Source organism: Tupaia chinensis, unplaced genomic scaffold (assembly GCF_000334495.1).
Source record: "Tupaia chinensis unplaced genomic scaffold, TupChi_1.0 Scaffold143913_1, whole genome shotgun sequence".
Taxonomy (NCBI): Eukaryota; Metazoa; Chordata; class Mammalia; order Scandentia; family Tupaiidae; genus Tupaia; species Tupaia belangeri.
Window position 1 is genome coordinate 2,589,399 of NW_006203764.1, and position 22,982 is coordinate 2,612,380.

Sequence of the window (22,982 nt, forward strand, 5' to 3'; positions counted from 1 at the left end):
CCAGGAATCTTCAGAATCCAGTTCTTGTTCAACCTGCTCCTTGCAGACCTTCCCTAAATATTTTCCATCCTGAACTTCTGTAGCACTTACCACTCATATCACTGCCTACAGCACTTAATCATGCCCTATCTTGGATGACTACTCAGTGATTCCACAAGACAGAAGAAAGTTACTACTCAAAAGAGGACAAGAGCTGTGTATAATACCCACAGCCTAAGCACCTGCGCACACTGAAACTTACACATTTGATGGAGTTTAACCCAATCCCCTGCTATAAATTGTGTGTGCTAGGACTACAGTTCATTATTGAATCTGAGCTCTATTTATATCCACGAAATACATAATTTATCTTCTAATATCCTCACTAATAAATGGATTTTTTTCTTTTTAATTGTCAGGGGGTGTATGCACTTTCCAGAGAGAGAGAGAGAGACAGAGAGAGAAGGGAAGAGAGAAAAGCACCCCACAATGAGGTGCAGTCCCACCACAGCCCCATCCCCATTTCTCCATCATCTTGAGATTTGGAGCACACATGCACATGCCCCTGGCTGGTTTCTCAAGCTACTAGGACCAGGATTTGAACTGCAGTCTACCAAGTGGGATCCAGCTTGCACAGCACTGTCCCAAAATGGACGTTTTTTAAACATGAACACCCTCAAAGCAACTAAGCATATATTCCCCCAGTCAGGTCATAGGCTGAGTCAAAATGCAAACTGCTGTATTTCCATTTATCTCCTCACATGGCAATGGCCCAAGTTTCATAATTAAGTAAAGTGCCCTTGAGATGACAGAATGCCTAGAGAGTCCCTGTCAACACAGGTAACGAAAGATGATGTAACAGTTAATACTTAAGAAGCGCTTCTGCTCACCTACCCGGTTCTGAGCGTGGTTACGTGCATTAGCTCACGTGATAATCGAGATGACAAACAACCGTTTTCTTGGATCAGGTTCCTCCAGCTTTGCTCTGACATGTGACTTATGACCACACACAGCTGCAGAACTCAATCAAGAGACTGGTCCAGAGGGGCTGGACAGTGGTGTGGCCATCAGACGACACTGCAAGTCTGACACCCATGGAGAGTTTCTGAGTTTGTACTAAGAGACCTCCCTAGGTGTGCACAGTGCCTGTGGTCCAGAGCTGGTTAGGGATAGGTCAGAGCATGGGGATACTGTTGGGAGTGCCTGCCTCTGTCTCTCCCTCTCTCTCTCTCTCTCTCTGTCTCTCTCATTCATGGGAAAGAAATCTAAAATAATTAAACTTCAGTAGTACTTACCACTCTTATCACTAGTGGTATTACCTAGTAGTGTGGCAGTTAAGTGCTGTGCATATTAAGTTGGATCCAACATGGCTGACCACAGTTCAAATCCCAGCCCCAGTGTCATGGAAAACACACTAGGCACATGTGTATGCATGCCCCAAATCCTGATGGACTGGAGAAACAGAGAAGAAAAGATTGTGGTGTAACCAGGCCCCATTCAGGGTCCAGAGGTCCTCTCTCTAGTGAGTGCTTGTGCCCTCTGACAATATATTATTTTTAATTCCTCCAGTTTTTTATACTAGTCTGAGCTGATCCCACAGATGCCAAGTATCTACCAGATAACTGACTGTTGCACTTCTGAGCCAGGACTTTTTACTTCCAGATGTAGCTCAAATGGGGGGGGGCTTTCCTCCCAAACCCAGCAGAAGTGGATGCTCACCTTCCCACTGACTGCATGATGTCTAGCAGCAGCGGGGCTGCCAAGTCTGGGCTCAAGTGAATGAACGTGGAGAGGACCACGATGGCTAGCCCAAGGGTTTCTTCATCATACTCTTCAAGGATGGCCCCACAGTCATGGCATCTGCAAAGGAAACAGAGGATGCTTTCCGTGAAAGCTAGTCACAGTTCCAAGATACGACATGCGCAGTCATTTCTGCTGAGTCCCAGAAAGATTCCCCAAGGAGGTCAGCCGTCCCACTACAACAGTAAGTACAAGACTCTGGGCCACCATGGTCAGAGGCACAGAAATAGCACACACTGCAGACATCGTGACTGTCCCTTTGATTGCTGAAGACGTTCTTTCGCCTCTTAAGCATCTGGCTGGCACATGGGTTATTGCTCCCTTTTAGAATGAGTTCCAAAGCTTCTGATTGACAGGATTTATGTATTTGAAATTTTTGCCAGGGAGAGTCAGTACTAGATTTTTTTTCATTAACTGATATTAAAAATGAAAAATGACTAAGCATTAATTAAAACTTTCCAAAATGTCCTATTTGTGGGTAAGAGGCAGGGGAGTTGAGTCAACAGAACATTCTAGAAAGCCTGGGAAGTCTGGATCAAGTCTCTTCCCTACCACTCACTTAGATCAATTGAATGAATTCACCAGGCCTACCTGTAAAAGCACAAACAATGGCAACTACTAAGTCGCTTACAACTTACTACTCTGCAGTACCCCAGTGGAGGGTCGATGCAATCCAACACAACCAAAGCCAGCTTTATAAAGTGAGCAGCTTTTTCTTTTTTTCTTTTTTTTTTTTTAAGAGAGATTTTTGCTATAGGGCATGTGTGCTCAACAGAGAGACAGAGAGTGAGACTCACCCCCCGCCCCCAGGGGTATAGCCATACCACAATCCCTTCTCCTCCATTCTCCTCTCAGGATTTTGGGCATGCACGCACATGTGCCTGGCATGTGTTAAGCCACCAGGTCCAGGACTCAAACCACGGTCGATTATGTGGGAGTCCAGTGACATAACCATTATGCCATCTGCTGGTCCTCTGCTGGGAATAGCAGAAGGGCCTCATCTATGACTGCCAGTGCAGTGTGACCTTTCCATCTGAAACTTCCAGAAATATGGCCCCTCCCCCAGGAAGAAAAGATTAAAAATGTCCTTTCAAATCGACTTTTTAACATATAGGACTCACATCTCTATAATAACTAAAAAGAGAAATGGAGTACACACGAAAACAACCAGGAAGGCAACTAGGAAGGATAGGACTTTGTGACAGGGGCACAAAATGGGGAAATTATACCAAAGGAGGAGCCGAGAAAAGCCCTCCACAGGTAACTTGGCACTCTCGGCAATCTTCCAAGGCAACCGTTCTAGAGACACCACCACTTCTTATGCCTGTCAGCTTGTTACTGAGTGAGGAGTGGGCGGCCATGCACATGGATACGCACACCAGCCCCTTCCACCTCACCCTCTTCTCCTTTATCAGAAGTCTATCCGGTTTGTCACTTGGGTCATCTTTACCAGGAAGATTTCCTGATCCAAGGAGATCTCTCCAAACTTGAAATCCTACAAGCCTTCCTTTTCATCTTACTCACCAAATGAGCATTTATGTGCCACGCAACATACTGGGTACTTGAAGTATAAAATGCAGGAGAAATGGCCCTACTGCCTAGGGAACTCACAGTCTACTACAGAATATATACATCCAAACTGGACTGGTCTGAGAAGTATTTCATGATGAGTAAAGTCTTTTTACAAGCAAAATGAGAAATAGTGATTGACCGTTTTAAAAAATAATTAGAATGATAATAACAATGATTGAGAAAAACATAGAAAAGATATTGAATGATGAAGTGGGGAGAGTAATGTCTCTGTATTGACTGACATGCATGGCATTCCCTTTTGAAAAAGCAATGTAATACACTGTAAAGTTATATGTAACCCAATGTAATATAAAGAAGATTATGATGATAATAAAAATAAAAAAAGAAATAAAACAACAAAAAAAGAATATATACATCCAATCAGATAAAATATGATGTGATAGGTGCCAGAATAAGGATATATACCAAATTCTATAGAAATCCAGAAAATGGCATGATTAATTCTACTAGAGAAACTCTGCCTTAAGCTGGGTTTTGAAGCATGAACAGAAGTTCACCAAGCACAGAAAGTGCAAAAAGAAGGACATCTATGAAATCACAGAAAAAAACACATCAGGCATGCTCTAGAAAAGAAGAGGGTGGGGAAGGAGATTCTGGTGAGGATAGCAGGCTGGCACCTTAACAATTGGAAGGGTCTTATATGGTTTGAGTATTCTTTACCCAAAATGCTTGGGACCAGAGTGTTTTGTTTCAGAATTAGGAATACTCGCACATATATAATGAGTTATCTTAGGACCCAAGTCTAAACACAAAATTCATTTATGTTTCATATACACCTTATGTATATAGCCAGAGCTAATTTTACACTATCTGATATTTTTTGTATGGCAGTATTTTGACTGCAACCAGTCACATGAGGTCAGGTATGGAACTTTCTTCTTGTGGTATCATGTCTGTCAATAATTTCAAAGTTTTTTATTATGGAACATTTTGGATTTCACATTTTCAGATGAGAGATGTTCAACCTGTATAATAAGCTAATGCATTTGGACTCAATTCTAAAAGAAAACAAAAGAACTGACAAGCTTGCTGAAGATTGACAAGCTGCGAGATGGCATAACCAGTTTGAGATTCAGAGAATGGATCCTGCTGGCAGGAGGGAATAAGAATCAAGCCTTCTCCTCACTCCATCAGAACTGAAGCATTTGGCTGAGGGATTTTATTGATGCAAAACTACTGCAAGGGATAATAAGTAAGTGATAGTATTTGCATTCATCTAAATTTTTAAAATGTCTATGCATAGATATAAGCTACTCTTTGAATTCACAAATGCATACCAAGACTCCTTGCTATAGCTACTTGAAGAACAGATTATGACTTAAAAGCAATGGGCTTTTAGATGCAGGACTAACAGGTGGCATAGTGGTTACGTTGTTGGGCTCCCACATGGTCGATTGTGGTTCGAGTCCTGCACCCAGCGGCTTAAAATTCACTCTGGGTACATGTGCATGCATGCCCAAAGTCCCAGGAGGAGAAGAGATTGTGGCATGCCCAACCTCCTGGGGAGCGATTTCTTACTTTCCCTCTGTCTCTCCTATTTCTCTCCAGAGAACATATGCGCCCTATGGCAAAAACTTTTTTAAAAAAGAAAAAGCAGAACATGCTTCTTCTGATAGTCTCTCACAACCAAGGTGACCAAACTCAAATTCTGTAGACAGGGAAGAAATGAACTGTGGGAGCTTACTTATCTGTCATCACCGTCGGCTGCTCATCAGTGAATTCTTCAGGTGCAGGCACAAACATACTGACTATGCTGGGTGCTGACAGCAGGCTGGATTTCGTGGCACCTGGGTAAGCAGAAAAAGATATAACCAGTGAAGGAAGTTCAGCTTCTGGGGGCCAGGGACTGCCCCATTCTTGTCTTAGAAACCCCTTAAAGATCACATCCACTGGAATTCAACTCAGACATTCCAATTGCATTATGAAAAACCCTCAATAATAAAATGAAATCAAGAAAGATGGTGATTGCTTCTGCATGTGTGATTTCAAGAGCTGGATTTATGCCTCTCCTATTATTTCTTGACTTTAAAAAATCAGAAGGAATTCATGTGTACCAGTGGGGTACTAGGACAAAGATGAAAAACAAAGGAACTCTATCCAAGGATACCCTTAAGTGAGTTTCAGCGTTTACATTGCTAGGCATAAATGGAAGCTGCCCATACACTACTGCATAAAAGTCACACATGGGGGCCACCAGATGGCATAATGGTTATGTCACTGGACTCCCACATAATTGACCATGGTTCAAGTCCCAGACCTAGAGGCTTAAAACTCATGCCGGGTAGCTGTGAATGCATGCCCAAGAGCCTGGGAAGAGAATGGAGGAGAAGGGATTGCAGCATGGCCATCCCCCATGGGAGATGATTTCTTGTCTCTCTGTTTCTCTGTCTCTCCAGCAAGTGCACAAACCATATAGCAAAAATCTCTCTCTCAAAAATAAGTTACACATACATATCAACAGTAAGTGTCGCTAATGTGGGAAATGAACACAATCCCAGAACACCATGCACTGAAGCAAGGGAGATATCTGATCTAACAAATATCAGGGTACTGTTCTATGCTGGTAATCAATATCTTAAGACCTAAGGCAAAAATATTTCATTTTCAAAATGAAGTATTTATAGATGAAATTTCAAGTGTTTTGAAGGAACCATCCAGTGACTCACTGCGCTTCTTCCAATCAATACTACAAATGCTTAAAATTTTGGATTCAGATGCCTTCAAGGGAATTTGCAAGAGGAATCTTGGCACCGTGCTCCAGTAACGAGTCAACATGTAGAGTCAGGAGGCTGTTCTCCATTAAGGAAGACACCATTCTGGACTGACTCTGTGGGAAGTGTGGTTATGAGACACTCCGAGACGAATCCCAAAGTGACAATCTCAAGTAATGCCATGATCTACAGAGTAAGAATTGAGACTCCTGGTTCTTCAAAAATTAGACAGAAAAATTCAATAGTCATTAAACAATCTGTTTTCTGTTTTTTTGTCAAGGAACTGGTACCTTGACATTGAAAACAAACAAGAAAACTGTGTGACCTCTCCTTAAATATGAGAATAATAATGGCTCAGGATTGGTTCCTAAAAGAATAAAAAAATATATATATTTTTTAATTTGCTAGAGATTGCTCACCAGAGAGAGACAGAGAGAGAGAGAAGGAGAAAGTGAGAAAGCATCTCCCCACAGACGACGGTCATGCTGCAATCCCTTCTCCATTTCTTCTTTGGGAATTTTAGGCACACAGGCACACACATTTGGCACTTTTTCAAGACACCAGGTTTGGGACTTGAACCACAAAGTTGTCCATGTGGGATCCAGCTGCCTTAACTACCACACCACCTGGCTGGCTCCAAAATAATTCTTTTAGAAATCAAGCCATGTGGGGCAATCTGTTTCAACCTGATGGGGGGGGAAATGGTACTGAAGTCCTTGAAAAGTCAAGATGCTTCCACCCTGTGGACTCCTGGCTTGATCAAAGGTTGCAATATATAAATGAAAAGCAGAAGACCTGCAAACCCAAACAGCATAGCAAAGTATTTGAAAATATCTTTATGTCACTTCCAGAAGCTCCCAAATGGAAATCCAAATTGTACTGCTATATTTATCAGCTGTCTCTGAGGTAACATTCTTTCCTAACTATACTAAGCGTGTTATTAGAAGACTCTAATAGCTTCATAAAGACTTGTCTTTGATTGGAAGCAACAATATTACAAGCATTAGTATAAATTGCTTAATAATAGAGAAGGTAAGAACTAGGCAAGGTCAGAGAGGACATAACTGATTATTAAGTCATATAGTATATAGTGTGAAGTCAACCAAATACCAAAATGCCTATGCTGAAAGTGGAAAAAAATCAGCTCTTAAGATACATGGTGATAGGTACACCAGTGCTACTAGAAAAAATAAGAAATTGATTAAAAACCTCTGCGTCAAGGCTTTTAGAAGATGATTGCCAATTACTGTTATAAAATAATCACAAAATCAAGAAAAGGAAGGGACTCAAAACTCAAACGTTGATGGTTTCAAAACAGTCAATATACCCAATACAAAAAGTATTTTCGCCAATCGCATTGTGAAATTGTCTTTCCTTATGACAACAGAGAACGTGTGGTGCAATAAGACTGTCTACCTCAGTGGGGCATTAACCCTAATGGGCACCATTAGCTGAGTGAAGGGATTCCTGAATACTGCCAGTAATAGGTGGGTGCCGAGAGTGCTGCACAAGGAGAAGGCGACACAGGCACAAAGGACTCCATAGACTGGAGCTACCTCTGTGGTAGCTGAGTCGCCCCCACATTCTCCATGTTGGAGGCAGCCTCCACTGTCCCCTCAACACTGCTAATACCTCTGACACCACCACTACTGGTTCCCCTTCTGAAGACACAGTGTGTGCTACGCAAATCAGAAGCGGAAACAGAGGTTCTCAGAAACCTGAATAAGAAGGGTCCCAGCTACAAAGCCCAATTTTGAAGTTGGACATTTTGACAAAAGCCCCTTTGGGAACCTGGGAAATAAGAAAACCATAAAGATGTGTGTCTGTCTCAAAGCACGGATGCACACATCAGTCCCCCAAGCCACACCAATGGACTCCTCCATTCACTATGAAAGAGACTGCCATTCCGTCTTTGTTCCCATGAACTCTTTGCATTTTTGCCACTATTCAGTCACTGGATCATGAGGAAGCACTAAAGATGTGTTCAACTACCCTGACCTCTATTCACAAAAGCTTTTCCTACCCCCTAGAGGGGCAGGACCTCACCTCCTCTGAGACAGGGGCTATGACTGCCACTTGTTGCCAAAGAAATGTTGGGGAAAGCTGGAGGTAAACATCTCTTCGTTCCTTCAGAAAATATAAGAGGGATATGGCCTGAAAAATGGTCCTGCTTGAGTCAAGGGACTATCAATGTGACGTAGTCATAATTCTCTCCTGGTTTTGTTTTGGTTTGGTTTTTAACCAGTGATCAATGAGCTCGCCTTCCAAATGAACTACTTTGGGAGTTAAGATGCACAGGATGAATTCTGAAAGTAAATATTCTGATGATCTTAGCACAGGGTTATGCTCCGCTTGCTCCCACAAGCAGCATAAAGTCAAGCGGGCCTTTCTCATATACACTGCAGATAGCTGACTTAGTATTCAGACCACGAGCTCGGCATTCTAAAAGAAGTACAGATCAGCTGGACCTTGCTCAGAGAAGGAGATACAGGGCGGTATGAAAAACTGATATGTGTTTGGAAGAATCCTGAAGGATTCATGAATGCCTGGTCTAGAAAAGACAGGGAATGAGCAATGCGTGGCTATTTTCAAATGTCCACAATATCATGTGAGCGAGACGAGATTTTTGTTTTGTATGTCATAGGGTTAGAAAGTCACTATAAGGATAAATTTGCTGTCAGTCATGGTCAAACATGAAATATCATGCCTTCCAGACCCTGGAAGTGTTTGGACAAAGGATGGACCCACTTCATGGAGCTGCTGAAGAAGAGGCTTCAGCACCCACTGGGTGACAGAGGGTGGACATATACCGTATCTTTCAGCTCTTACATCCAAGGCTCTGCGACTCGACTAACCTCTCATTCTCAATGGCTGCCCCTCCAGGTCAGGGTTTAGGCACATTGGCACATTACACTGGCGTTTCCCAGGCTGTATCTGTTCTGTGGATAAACAAAGCATTTCAGTCTTCAGTGTGGTCACTTTATTACACGTCACAATAACAGAATTTAACAATAATCTCTTGGGACTGCTTGTTTGTTTGTTTGTTTGGTCATTGTTCCTGTTAATTATTAACACTTACAGGACACATCCTGGATTTTAAAGAAGGGTTGTTTGGAGTCTGGCTACAAGCCTGCTGTTCAGTTATATAAAACAGAACTAAAAACATGAGAACTTCTAAAACCATCCAAAATAGGTCCAGACCACCACCCATCTTGAAAAGAGCTCACATCCCGTATCTCCTGATATGAAATGAAAGGCTAATGTCACGGCCATGAAAGAAATGTCTTCTGCAAATCAATAAATACTTAAGTGCTCATGTGAGGCAATGCCAGAAAACATATGGAACTGGTAGAAGGAAATGGCAGATATGGGACTGAAGGAGGGGACAGGAGGGAGCAGAGGCAGAATGGGGGAAGGTGGCACCAGGAACATTCATTCATATGAAAGGTGAAGCAAAGAAGCAAGAGCGGGTGTGCGGGATGGCACCGCGGCAGGTACAGAGCGAGCTGGTGCATGCGGAGGCGGACTGGCCATGACCTCTGTGGTAGGCTGCCTTTCTCAGTGTGTCTGCATGATGGGATTTGTTCTTGTGGAGACGGGCAAGTCACTGACTCATCACCCATGGTTTAAAGTGACATGCCACCCACCTCTGTACTGTACACTCACAGACTCTCCCCTGGCCGTGGAATTGGGGGGGGGGGTGCCCTGTACAGCACTAATAAAATGAGAATATTGAGATGATGCTCTTATAGGACTTGGTGACTAGAAAACCAACTTGGAAGATGCAAAACAAGCCCAGAAAAACTCAGGTGAAAAAAATTCAGAAAGCATGTATATGGGAAAAATTAAACGAGAAACCAGAATGATACAAACAAGGCTGGAGTCTAGTTGAAATGTGGAAAATTTGGTTAAATGGGTTATTTGGTGTTATGTAGAATTTTTTTCTTAGATTGAAGTTTGGACATTGAGATCAGTTTGCCTTTTTATAATGGAGTCAAGCAAACTAAGTTGTAAGAATCTAAAATAGTTAATGGGATAAGCTGCTTGCAATAGAAAACAACAGTGAGGTAAACTAATCTTGAGAGCCTCTGGGTCAACCTAACAGAAGCTGGGCATGGAATGATCAGAGACCTAAGAAAACAGGAGCTGCCGTTCTCAGTTCCTTATTTAGCTGAATCTCAGTAAAGAGAAAAGTACAGTCCCCTTAGGTATGAACAGAGAGACTTCACTCAAACCTAATAAATTCTTAAGATTGGCTATCCAGTGTCTTTCTCTTTCTCTCCTTTCCTGTTGTTTTGTTGTTGTTGTCGTTGTTGTTTTAAGAATTATTTATTTTATTCTGTTAGTATTATCTAATTTTTCATTTGACCAGAGAGAGACAGAAACAAAGAGAAAGGGAAAGTGAGAAAGCAAGCTGCCAGGTCCGGGACTCAAACTACTATTGGCCATGGGGGAGTCCAGCACCCCAACTACCACCATGCTACCTGCCAGCCTTGTTTTTTTGATTATTCACTGCTCACTACCAACTATCACTAAAATGAAGAGAAAACGCTACACTCTTAAAATATTAAGAACGCTGATATAAAGTCCAGGAGAACTGAATCTATCTGTTCAGTGTGGGACTGGGTGTATTGTATGTATTATCTAGCCTAGCTCTCTCTCTCTCTCTTTAAGGATAACAAAGGCTAATAATATGACATGCATATAAATATTACAGTTTTGTTTTTAAAAAGTATCTCAAGATTTTGGTTTTGTGGACATTGTAATTCCTACTCATATGGAAGAATATTCAAGTAATCCCATATAACTATAGCCAGAAAACACTAACCAAGATACTAAGAGTCTGATCCACACGCTGGTCTTTAGAGCATAATAATAAACCCTTATGTTTCTGCAATGTATGCATGTTTCAAAATTTGTTTGCATATGTAATTTCATAACTCAAATGACCCATTTAATTAAAAAAAAAATGGAACGGTGAGCACTTAGAAGAGTACTACCGGCTAGAGAGGGCAGTACACTTGCAGAAGGCGGTAACGAAGTTTAGAAAATGCCGAGTGATCATGTTGAAAGTAGGCATGTCATGGTGTCAATTCTTACTTTAAAATTGAGGTTAGATGCAGTTCCATCTTATGAGCATGAGGGTGTGCGGCTGCAACCTGGTGACCCTGCCAACTAAAACACAGAACTCATATTCCCAAACCTACTGGCAGGTCATGAAGGTGCTAAGCCAACACTTGATCACTATCATCATCACTACTAAGATTCTCCTGCTTATGTACTTTATAAAACAGAGAATTATGATAATCTGCTGTTTGTTTATATTTTTAGTTTGCATCATGAAATCATAGTTCCATTTCCTCCTCCCCAGCTCGATAACCTAGTTATCTGGAATCTGGGTTTTAGAGAGAAAAAGAGTTGGATTAGCCTAGATGAAAGAACGTGTTACTCTAGAACACTAGAAAGTTTCAACCGACTTAGTAATTAATTATCTTAGGTGCTTTTAAAAACTACTTGAACCAACGAACATCAGAGAAAGTCTACTCCTTAAAAAGGGAATAGAGTGGATACAGAAAAAAAAAAAATGGCATTAGCTCATCTCAGAGGTAAAACGAGAAGAAAAAGCTTGACCCACCAGTGTCCCAGTTGCTGATGTTATGGGGGGCGCTAGACTGATGTTCCAGCTGCCGCTTCATTAACTGGCTCATTGTCAGAACTCCCAGGGATCCCCTTTTCATCTGCCTATACTGAGCTATATGGAGGAAATTAGGAGATGATTACTGGGGGGGAATTAATTTCCACAGCACACAATGCCTCTACACATCCATGGAGAATCCTAATTGAACCTTCATAGTATTAGTCATTTTTGGCAAGTTGTATGCTCCTGTCCAAATAAAAAAAATGAAGGCACTCTGCTATTCCAGGTACCATCCTTCATTCAGCAAAAACAGTCACAGTGCCCACCAGCACTGGTCTGTAAATATTTACCCCTGTTACAATGGAATGAAATGAGATTGCTTTCATTTCTTTTTTGTTTTGCTTTGTTTATATACTCTGCCATGTTCCAAAAAAAAAGAGTTCAAGAGGATAATAAATACTACTTTGAATTTAGAGCTTAACTTTCTTTAATGGAGTTTGTGCACACATACTTTCAGTCTTCATCCTATCCCCATAAGGTCCCCAGGTATGTGTTCATATGTGTATGCACATGTATATTTCAGAGTAGGATGAGACATATTAACCCCAATTTTTAGAGAAATTGAAGCAAATTAAATTATATTACTTAGAACCAACCAGAGACTGAGGTGGTCCTAATACCAAAACATGTCAACTCCAAAATCAATGCTGTTTTCAATCTCTGTATGAGCCTCTGCCTAGTGTTGGAAAAATGGGAGTCAAACATCATCCCACAAATATCTTCTAGTACATGTCTTTATTTTAGAAAACAGTGGCAACATTTTTATCCTGCAATTAAGCATTGACAAATATTCAACCCATGACAATGTCAAGTTACAAGCATTTCCAAGCCAGAAAACGATGACAGCACTTCCGCCAGGAGACTGCTGAGTTAGAGGGGAGCCTGCCTCCTTTGCTCCTGTTCTGCTAAGAGTGTCCCCACCAGTCCCTACCACCAGCCCAGTGGGAGAGGCAGAGTATCATGGATGGGGCTCTCCTACATGACTCCAAACTTCTGGATATTCAATGACTTGTGGATATTCACTCTGAGGACAATTTCAGAAACAGAAACTATAAACTACCTGCCCTGGAAGGGGCTGGTAGAAATGGGATGACTGTATCGCCTCTGAAAAACCATAAATGTTATACACAAGGTTTCCCATCTTTAATCCAAAGCAGCAACTTGGTGTGATGTGAAATCAATTATAACATTACAGTTAATATAATTAGCATGCTTTTTGAGTAATGGTGGTCATGGCATGATTAGCTACAAAATAATCAGCTGATAGACTACCAAAAGAAAAGAGTGTGATGAGAATTCTTGTGTCTTGGAGTCCATATTAACTGAATTCACAGAGAAGACTACTCAGCCCAGTATTAAAATCTCTGAATTTTGTGGTTGATTGGTAAAATTTACACTGTTATGATTCACTTAAAAAGTACAGCTTAAGGTATAATTCAGAAGCAGAACCTTGTTGTTGTTGCTATAGGGCACATGCACTTGCTAAAGAAAGACAGAGAGAGAGAGGAAAAGTGAGAAATCACCCCTGGAAAGGATGACTACACCCAATCCCTTCTCCTTCATTCTCTTCTCAGGATTTGAGCATGCACATGTGCCTGGTATGATTTTCAAACTACTGGATCAGGTAGGGACTCAAACCAATCAGTCATGTACGATCCAACTACCTCAACTTCTATGCCCAAAGCAGAAATCTTTTAAAGATTTTTCCAAGCTTAAAATTAGCACCATTTATCAGCCTCAATCAAAGAAAAATTTTTAAATCTCGAATTATTGAATAATTTCTCCAATCCTCAGTTGTTTTTAAAGACAGCAGAATTCTCTGTGAATTAATGTTCAGTTCAGGGTGAGACATGCAATGTGATGCCTCCAAGAACTATAGGATGTATGCTTTGAACAGAGAGGAGGAGCGAGGTGAAACAGCAGCATGCACCAGGCTAAATCCAAACACTAGATCCAATCATGACTTTGGAATCAAGATATGCTTCTTTTAGGACACACGGAATTTGCACCGAAGCCAAACTAACTTAATCCTATCTCTCTCAAATGATATCCTACTTGGAATCCAGACTAAAATGCACTAACTTCTGTTTTTAGATGACTCATGCAACTCAGGACGAGAAGCTGACTTTAGTATGTAGACTTGAAAATGGGCCTTATTTATTATCAAACACATTTTTTTGGTGTGATAGAAGAACAATTAGTTTCAGAACTAACTGTTCTTTGCTACCCAAAGGGCAAATAACTGGAAACTATTGGGTTGTCAGGAAAGTTGTGATGCATCTTTGCATAGAAAAACTTAGAAATGTATGCCATGACTTTTCTGATGATATTTCTTGGCATTTCTATAATTGCTACTCCAGCTGCATGGGAACTACTCTGAGGTGGTGTGGTATACTAAATAAGAACACAGGTTGGCAGGTCTAACTGAGTAGCTATATGACTTCAGGCAAACCAGTCAGTCTCAGGGAAACTCTGTTTCCTAATCTATAAAATAGAGTCAACAACACTTGTCAAGCAGCGCCACTGTAAAGATCGGATCAAATAATGTATGTGAGCCATTTAGCCCAGTGCCTGCACATGACAGGTATGAAATAGAGGGGACTGTTGTTACTATTATAACTGTAAATGCCTTGAGAACCAAGGGTGTCTTATGATTTCACCTCTGATCCCTAGTGCCAAGTAAAGTGCCTGGCACTCAACAGACACTTCATAAATAGTTGCTGAATGAATGAATGAATGAATGAATGAGTGATGAAGATGATGATGTTCCATACTACCAGTCCAGCATTTATATTAAGATATTTATCTGTTTTGTTAGGATCATCCTCACATCAAAAGATGGTCAAATGAAAATTAACTAGCCCCTCAGGCAGCGCCCACGCGGAACACAAAATGCCTCAGCGCATATGACACCCTCGCATCTAATTCCTGTTAAGAATTTCACAGGCTGAAATCTTCTAATTGACTCCACTGAGTTGGGTAGACACACCGTTATGGAACTTCAGTGGATTTTAAGCTCCTTATGGACAAAATCTAGAACTCAATGGAAGGTAGTTCAAAATCTTTGTCTCCTATTATCCTGTAAAATGCCAATCCATTTTTATTTTCCAAACCAAAAGGGCTAGATTCAGTTATGAGGGGGAGTATGATATATGATACATTCATTTTATAATAACCTAGATCATTTTTTTAATGATGGAGGTGGTTCAAATTAAATAAAGGTGTTCCATGTAAAATTCTAGCATAGATGGTGCTTTTCACATGTCCCAGAACTAGCACTATGTGTTATGTTTGGGTTAGTAACATATACTTGTGATTTTATTGAATGATAAAATTTAGTGATTATCTCTTAACAAATTAGGATTCTTGGCCAATCAGTAACCACACCAATTTATCGAATCCTTGAGATTGGGTCAAAAGTGGGCCATGCTCAAGGTTTCTAACAGCATACAAAATAGTGTCACCTAAGAAGCTAACGTGACATTGAAAGAAGAAAAAGCCAATACCAAGACTGAAAACAATGCAGCACCCAGCCTTCCAAAATCAATGTACAAATGAAGTGATCGCCAAAGGAAATCTTACTTGATATTGAAGAATGACTACTTGTTTCTGGCACACCTGCTTCTAATGTAGGAGCAGATGAGGATTCTCGTGGCATTTCCAAAGTCGAAAGTCCCTTGACAGAGGGATCTACAAACAGAAATATTATTTAAACTCAGGTTACTGATCACACACAAGTTCAAGAAACTTTCTCGTACCTTTTCTCTCTTCCCTATCATGCCCATTTAAATCTATGTGTACTTTCTTTCAAATCTGTAATTACTTTAATGGAAAAACATACATCCTGGTTCCAGAGTTCTAAGGAGAGGTGACTGCTTATTACATTTTACATCAATGGATATGCCGCTTAGAGATTAATGCTAGCACAATGACAGAGCTAAAGCTCACACGCTCACAATGCGTATCCTTGAACAACTCACCTTCCCATACTGAATTTCTTTTCATTTAATACCTGAAGACACTTAGTGGTTGAGTTCATCTATCTCCACCTTTGTCAGGCAATTTCCTATGCATCATTTACAACCCTGTTTGTATAGAAAACTCCTCTAAAGCGATTGTGGCACGGCTATTCCTCCCTGGGGAATGATTTCTCATTCTCTCTCTCTCTCTCTCTCTCTCTCTCTCTCTCTGTCTGTCTTTCTCTCTCTCTCTCTAGCAAGCTCATGCACCGTTTAGCAAAAACTAGCAATAAAACAAGAGAAAAAAACAAAAGAAAATTCCTCCCTGTGAAAGCTTACAGGACATCTCTCCCTAAAAACATCCAAACAGAAACACTGGTTCAGATGACCTGTCTTTAACCTTTTCCAAACTTACCACACTAAAATACATCTTTTTTACTTGTTTATAACTTTTGCCAAATCATCAATAATTTAAAAGCAAGAAGGGTACCTAACTTGGAATAAATATGCACGATTAAATCAGATTTTGTATCTTGCTAGTCAGGCAAGAAACGGACTCTATCATTTGCTTCTCCCACTTGACAAATACGCCCAAGGTGAAATATTTTCTGCCTATAATATTTTCTTGTTATTCTATCACTCATGGAAAACAAGCTGGCCTACATTATCTTGCTAACTACAGATTATCCTTTAAACTTTTCTGAAAAGTATAATGGCTTGTCATCGTAAACCTCCTAAAAGTTCTTGCAAACCTGCTTCCATCTTGAGCAGCACTCTACAGTGAAGACACAGTGAGGATTCTGAGCACCTCGCTGCCTTGTCGATACCACTATGGGCTTCTGTGGCTACTTGGTGCTGACATTCAGGGATGCCAGCCCCACAGGGCTTCAAGTTCTTAAGCTTAATAATGTGTCTGTCTCATACTTTTCAGACTGTCAATTGGTTTTCTGGCCACAGAACAATCCACCATACATTCATACCTACAGACAATTTAAGTATGTATATGCTATTCTATTATTGATCATTAACCTAGTTAAACTTTTTTTTTTATATAGATTTTTATCATAGAGTGTGTACACTCACCAGAAAGGAGAGAAACAGGGAGATTCAGAGAAAGGGAAAACCTCAGCCATGCTGCAATCCCTTTTCTTCCCTTCCCCTCTCAGGATTTTGGGCACTCACACACACGTGCTCATGTGTGATTTTCAAGCCACCAGGTCCAAGACTCGAACCATAGGCAGCCATGTAGAAGTTCAGCACCTTAACCACTATACCTAACCTACTGGCCTCAAACTTGCTAAACTTTTAATAGTAAGTGAAATAGATTCTAGGTGAGGGCTTGGAGAAAAGTGTTTGAGCGTTGATTCTGGAACATCTATTTCTGACTCTCAGAGGTCCTATTGAGTAGATATGGTTGCCAGATTAGTAACTCCTTGATAACAACAAAAAAAGGGTAACTGTCGTAAAGTTTCTTAAATCTCCTTACTAAAACATAACTACTCATTTTAAATTACTTTAGTCATTAAGATAGTAAAGATTAGGCTTTCTTTTCCCCTCACATGTTATCTCCAAATCATTAGTCAAAAATATACATAACTATGTCTCCTACCCATATCTGCGTCCATTGTACACACACGTGATACAATTACGGCCTAAGAATCTCTGAATAACAGAATGAGAAAAACTGAAAGCTAATTTTCAAGAATTCTTTCAAAGATTATAAGGATTTTTAAAGTATTGGTATGCATATTAAAATTCCTGCTACGTTTTTAACTTTAAAGAAACATTAAAGTAATTACTCATAATCATGAGTGTACCAAGATGTCTTAAACTGAGCTTTTTTTCCCTCAGTACTCAATCATTCTATGAGCTGTTTTAGTTGAATACAAATGTGTGAATAGAACTATCCACGTGGCTTAAAATATTTGTATTTGATCTCTGTAGTGCTGTGCAGAAAACGTCATTCTGTCCATGCATTCATTCATCAGGTATTTTCCACCACTCTGCAGTCAGTTGGCATGCAATCAGGGAGGGAACCAGACAAACGAAGAGGCGGAGGCTGGTAGAGATAGAACTGGGAGAGCAGTGGGTGAAATAGTCCGATGTGAGTCCAGGGCTGGGGTGCAACGACAAGGAGGGAGTGGTCTGAAAGGGGTAATGATAAGCAAGGAAGACGCCGGCCCCTGGCCCAAGCCCAGAGGGAAATCAGGGAGAGCCAGGCTTCCATTAGATGAGGAAGGCAAAGGAAACAGAGAGTATACCTAAGTGGTTTCACTTAGGAAGGACTAGGGATTTCTGAGGACATGGGAAGGGATTCCAGAGGCAGGGTCGGGTGCGAGGGAGGTTCGGAACAGGTGTGCAAGGCCTTGTGGAAATCAGAGTGAGGGAGATGGAGATCAGCACAGCACTCTGGGCCTTCTCCTAAGGGCTGACACGAACAGCAGAGTGCAGTGTCACTGGCTGAAGCTCATGGCTGGTTGCACTGAGGAGCTGTGTTGGGAGGACTAGGAAGGGCAGGTGTCTGGGCCTCCCTCACTCCTGCTGGTGGAGGCAGGGAAGCTGGGAAGCCCGAGTCATACTCTGAGCACACAAGCCTTCTGATGGCTGCAAGAAGGGCAGAGATCTATGTTTGGGGAGAAAGGACTCGTAATATAGAAGCTTTATGACAGTGTAATATAGACAATAAAAATTGAAAAGACATCATACCTGTCAGATACTTTTCTGTCATTCTGGTAACAAATGTGTAAATATAAAACCAATTTTCTGTCTGGTAGTCTGAGGAATAGTCTGACATAAAGATGAACAAAAGGCAACAGACACGCACACACAAGTGTACACACAACAACCCACATACGACTTATATACCACGTACACCCTATACACCATAGGCAGCTTCTTGACCATTCACCCTACAGTTCCTTGGCCAGAGCTATCTCCGATCCTCATGTAATTGTCTTGGCTTTAAACAATAAAAATGGGTTCCAATTTCCCTAGAAGTCTCCTTCTTAAACTTTCCTGTTAGCAACAGGATTTTTTTCCCCCTGCCTTGCTGGAACGTCTCTCTTCAAATACACTAATGTTCATTGAACAGATTCTCACAGTGCACCTTGGAGGTACACAGCTCTGTCCTGTGAGTAAGAGAACAGCTTGGACCTCTGGAAATACCCAGGGCAAGTAAAAGGGCCAAGTGCATGCTCTTAGAAGTTGCTTTGTGTGGGGTAGTGAGAAAACCAGGACAAGAATCAGAATAGTCCTGGAGCTGCTTCGGTCTGGCCGTGTGACCTGGGGCGTGGTGCACCTCCTCCAGGCCTCGACACCCTCTGGGATAAAATGAGGGACTGGACTAGAGGGCTTCGAGATCTTGGCCAGTTGTCAGTGTCCTAAAGTCTAGAAATCTACCAAATAATCACTCCTAGGCACATCCCATTTTTATTCCTGAGGAGTTCAATTAATATATGATATATAATATATATATAAAAATACATATTATATGCGTGTGTATGTATATGTATATATAGACACACATATAAGTATATATGTATACACACACACACACACACGCACACATATATATGTATGTATATGAACTTTCCGAGTTATCTTTCTTAGAAACAGAGTCTCCAAGGCACTAAGAAACACAAGATGGCGCCACAGGCAGGAAATGCATGTGCTATGGGGGCTTCGCCATGAAGTACTGTCATGGATTAGGGTCCAGTAACCAGTTTCTGATATCTGGTACCCAACAACCTGAACACTATAAATGATTATAAATTCTTAATCCTTCTAAATACTCTGCTTTATTTTAGCCCTTCATACGGGTTCCTCCTTTGATTTATATCATGAAAATAGAGCAGAAAAAAAAAAATAAAAAAGCAAAAATAATGACTTTGGAATTTGAGGAAGGCCACAATATTCGGAGTATCCGATACAGATTAACCACTGCCTCTCATTGCCACAGGTGGTCAGAATGGACTGCGTAGTTTAGAGACAACAAATACAGAAACAGTTATGGAGCCAGTAGAACCACATCTGAATCCGGCCTATTTTCATAAGCAGGAAGGATTCAGTGATTATGAAGCAATGACCATGTCACACCCGACATTGTAAGGTTTTGCATCTGATGCCTATCCAGTGCCAATACCCCACCAAGAAAGATGCACAAACTGGCAGGTAAGGCTGGGAGAGAGAAGAGAGAAGAGCTTACCTGGGTCTCTCTGCTCTCCCAGTTTGTCTAGAATGTTGAAGGAAATGTCCAGGTACTCCCGCTGGATTGCACTGACCGCGATCTTCCTCTGTTTCCTCTGCCTGGGGACGATCTGAATCTTAAACTCTGATTCCTCGGCGCCATCCTCCTCCACCTTCCTTTCGGGATTCTGCTCTGAATCGGATTCGGCACTGGTGTCCGGCTTCTCCGCTTCTGCTGGATTCTCAGCATCTTCAGGAACCTTGAGGAGGACGGTTTTGGCCCCTGAACTTGGCGTGGGTCCATCCGGCTTGTCTTCCTCCGTGCCAGGCTCAGGGTTATCATCCAGTGACGTTTCGGGGAGAGCAAATGACTTCTGAAGGAGGTCTCGTTTTTGCTTGAGCGTCAGCGGGCTGCCACAGGAAAAGTCTCGCAGCTCCTCTGGCTTTGGTAGCTCTTCAGAGACAGTCACGTCTTCCAGGGTTACAAGAGAGCAGTCCTTGTGACCTATGGTCTGATGAGTTCCTGAGTCCTTAGAAGAAAAGTCTTTGGAACAATCCTCCACGCTCACCTGCACAAGGGGAGTTGTGCTCAGGCTGAGGGCAGAGGGATGGCTGGGGCTGGAGGGCGAGGAGGCAGCATTTGCAGCAAAGGGCCTGTCATTTCCTAGGGGCAGCGTCTCCTCTTCCTCGTCGCTCTCTACTATTCTGAGAGGTGGAAGAGGCTCAAATACGAGCGAGTCACTGTCAGAGGTTGAGTGTATGGAGTGTTTTTCAGGCCCAGAGGTTGAATCCGAGGACAAATCTATCAGATCTAAATCCTCTTTAGGAGCAGGCTTTACAGGAGAGTCCACTTTGACCTCAAATGTCTCCATGCAGTTTAGCCTGACTTCTGGTATCACTGGCCTTCGCGTTTCTGAAAAACCTTCCACAGCTGGGTTCTCAGGGATGTCAATATGGTCAGGCCTTGTGGCAGAGTTCTGTCTAGAACGTCCGTGGTCACTTTGTCTTGGCGTGATAGAAGTAGCTTGGGCGGAAGGCTTGTCTATGTCACACCGATCTATGCAAGACTTTCTACGGTGCTCGTCTAACGTGAACAAGAGGGAGTCTGCGTTCCCTATATCAAGAGATTTTTGTTTAAAAGAGCGCAGCTTTTTTTTCTGAATGCTTTCTTCTCTCACACAGTGTAGAAGACTGTCTTGTAATGCACCCGTTTCTCTATATTCAGCCAGTTCTATTTCACCTGATTAAAACAGAAAAAGCTAGTACTATTTTACTCGGAGAGGTCACCATTTTTTTCCCCTCATACTTGGGCATACAATTGGCATACAATCACAATCACAATCCCAGCTCCACCAGGTCGGAAACTGACTTTCTGGCCACGTTTTTGTTAGGTTCATTTTAATTTCCAAAACTAGAAAACTTTGGAAAGAAACCAACATGGCAGTTTAAGATCTAATTTCCAGTAGTAGGCTTCAGATAATTCCTCAGCTCTTGTCATTTGTGCACAGGAGAGGGGATCGTTTTGTTTGTTTGGTTTTTGTTTGTTTTTGTTTTGGCTGAGGCAGATCTAGGAAACTATATTCAAATTGTGTGGAAGAGAAACAAACATTTTGCAACAAATCAAATCAAGCAATGGCCCTTGAAGACGATCATGACGTTAATGATGTATCTGTCAATTCGCGTATATATATAACCGTGTATATATATATACTGTTTGTGCATACATATATATAAAAATCAACGGTATTAAAATGTGTCGTAACATAATAAAATTAAGATTTCACCCCAAACAAACAGTAGAGTACAACATTTCTGCATAAAATTACTAAGAGAAAAAATTCATACTTCTCTGAACATTCATCTCAACCGGTTGATATTTCACCATTTTGCTGCCGCCTATCCTTTTCAATCTTGCAAAAAAAGTTTGAGACTCTTTATTGCAGGGTCCAGTAGGTGTATCATGAATATCAGATTCATCAAAAACACTATCTTCTTCTAATTGGGGAGAGAAAGTCAAAATTACACTTAAGAGGTTACTCTCTCTTAGGCTGTGTCTACACAAGCATTTCAACGACAGTATGATGGAGTCAAGTCTGACATGGTTTCTGTACCAGCCCAAGTGCAGCCAAGGGTTGGTATTTCTTCCAGGCATCAAATTGTCCCTATGTTGTAAAGAGCAACCAGTTATAAGATTGCCCATCATTTTTCACACGACAATTGGCAGCATTTTTAAGAGAGGCATCTCAATATTCCAATAGAGCCTTCCAGGGGGAACTTTTTTCCAGGGCATTTAAAATCAGATGGCATGTAGAAGTCAGCTACATTTTTTAGGAGTCTGTGACACTGCTTGAACTTTCTCGCTTTGGGTAAATATTCAGGCTAATTTGGCAAGAGGAAATCAAATAGAATGAGTGGATCTTGCCCTCTCCAAAAAGTATCTGTCTTTCTGGGACGTGGGAACTGGCATAGACACAGCCTAACAGGACATGCACCTTATACTTGCTGAATGCAAAATACTGTACTCTACATTGGGTAATGAAACACACAACACACAGAAAAAGCTTAGAAAAGCCACTTGTCACCTCAAAAGCTTCACAAATGATTATGGACTGAAAGAGTAAACAAAGAAGAAGAAAAAAGAAAACAGAAAAGTAACATTTTCTCCTCTTAAAGTAAGATTCTTCCCTGAGGCATTTTCCAGGTATAACCGTTATGGATCTCATGAATCCCAGAAGGAATCTTTGACTTTAACAGTCCTAAGGCTTCAAAAACAAATTGGTCACTTAAAGTACCTGTACACTTGATTTTAGGTCCTCTCTGATAACCCCATTTGGCCACTTTGAAGTCAAAAATAAACCCCCAAACACATCAAGGAGCAAGGAGTGGCTATGTTGCAACCCACAGAGTTCACTTAACAAATCTTTGTTCTTTTTAAAGAGCCAAAGCCACTCAAAAAGCAGCAAGAGAAAGGCCACCAAGATGCATTTAATACCACAGTGAATAGAATTAACCTTCCCTTCCAGCGGAACCTCTCTGAATCCTAACAGTTGGCCTATA

At 41.3% G+C, this 22,982-nt stretch overlaps 1 protein-coding gene across 3 annotated transcripts in view; it reads right to left on the reverse strand.

The window, feature by feature from the left end:
- Positions 1-22,982, reverse strand: part of UNC79 (unc-79 subunit of NALCN channel complex) — a 240,162-nt gene that overhangs the window by 66,534 nt on the left and 150,646 nt on the right. The window contains exons 29-35 of one of the 3 annotated variants that reach the window (XM_027767090.1): positions 21,771-21,920; positions 19,945-21,165; positions 15,364-15,471; positions 11,719-11,835; positions 8,939-9,022; positions 5,057-5,159; positions 1,699-1,839 (exon numbers count right to left, since the gene is read on the reverse strand). In XM_027767090.1, the coding sequence (XP_027622891.1) occupies positions 1,699-1,839; positions 5,057-5,159; positions 8,939-9,022; positions 11,719-11,835; positions 15,364-15,471; positions 19,945-21,165; positions 21,771-21,920 (1,924 nt within the window). The remainder of the gene's footprint in view (positions 1-1,698; positions 1,840-5,056; positions 5,160-8,938; positions 9,023-11,718; positions 11,836-15,363; positions 15,472-19,944; positions 21,166-21,770; positions 21,921-22,982) is intronic. The other 2 variants (XM_014582903.2, XM_027767091.1) reach the window with 2 other exon arrangements.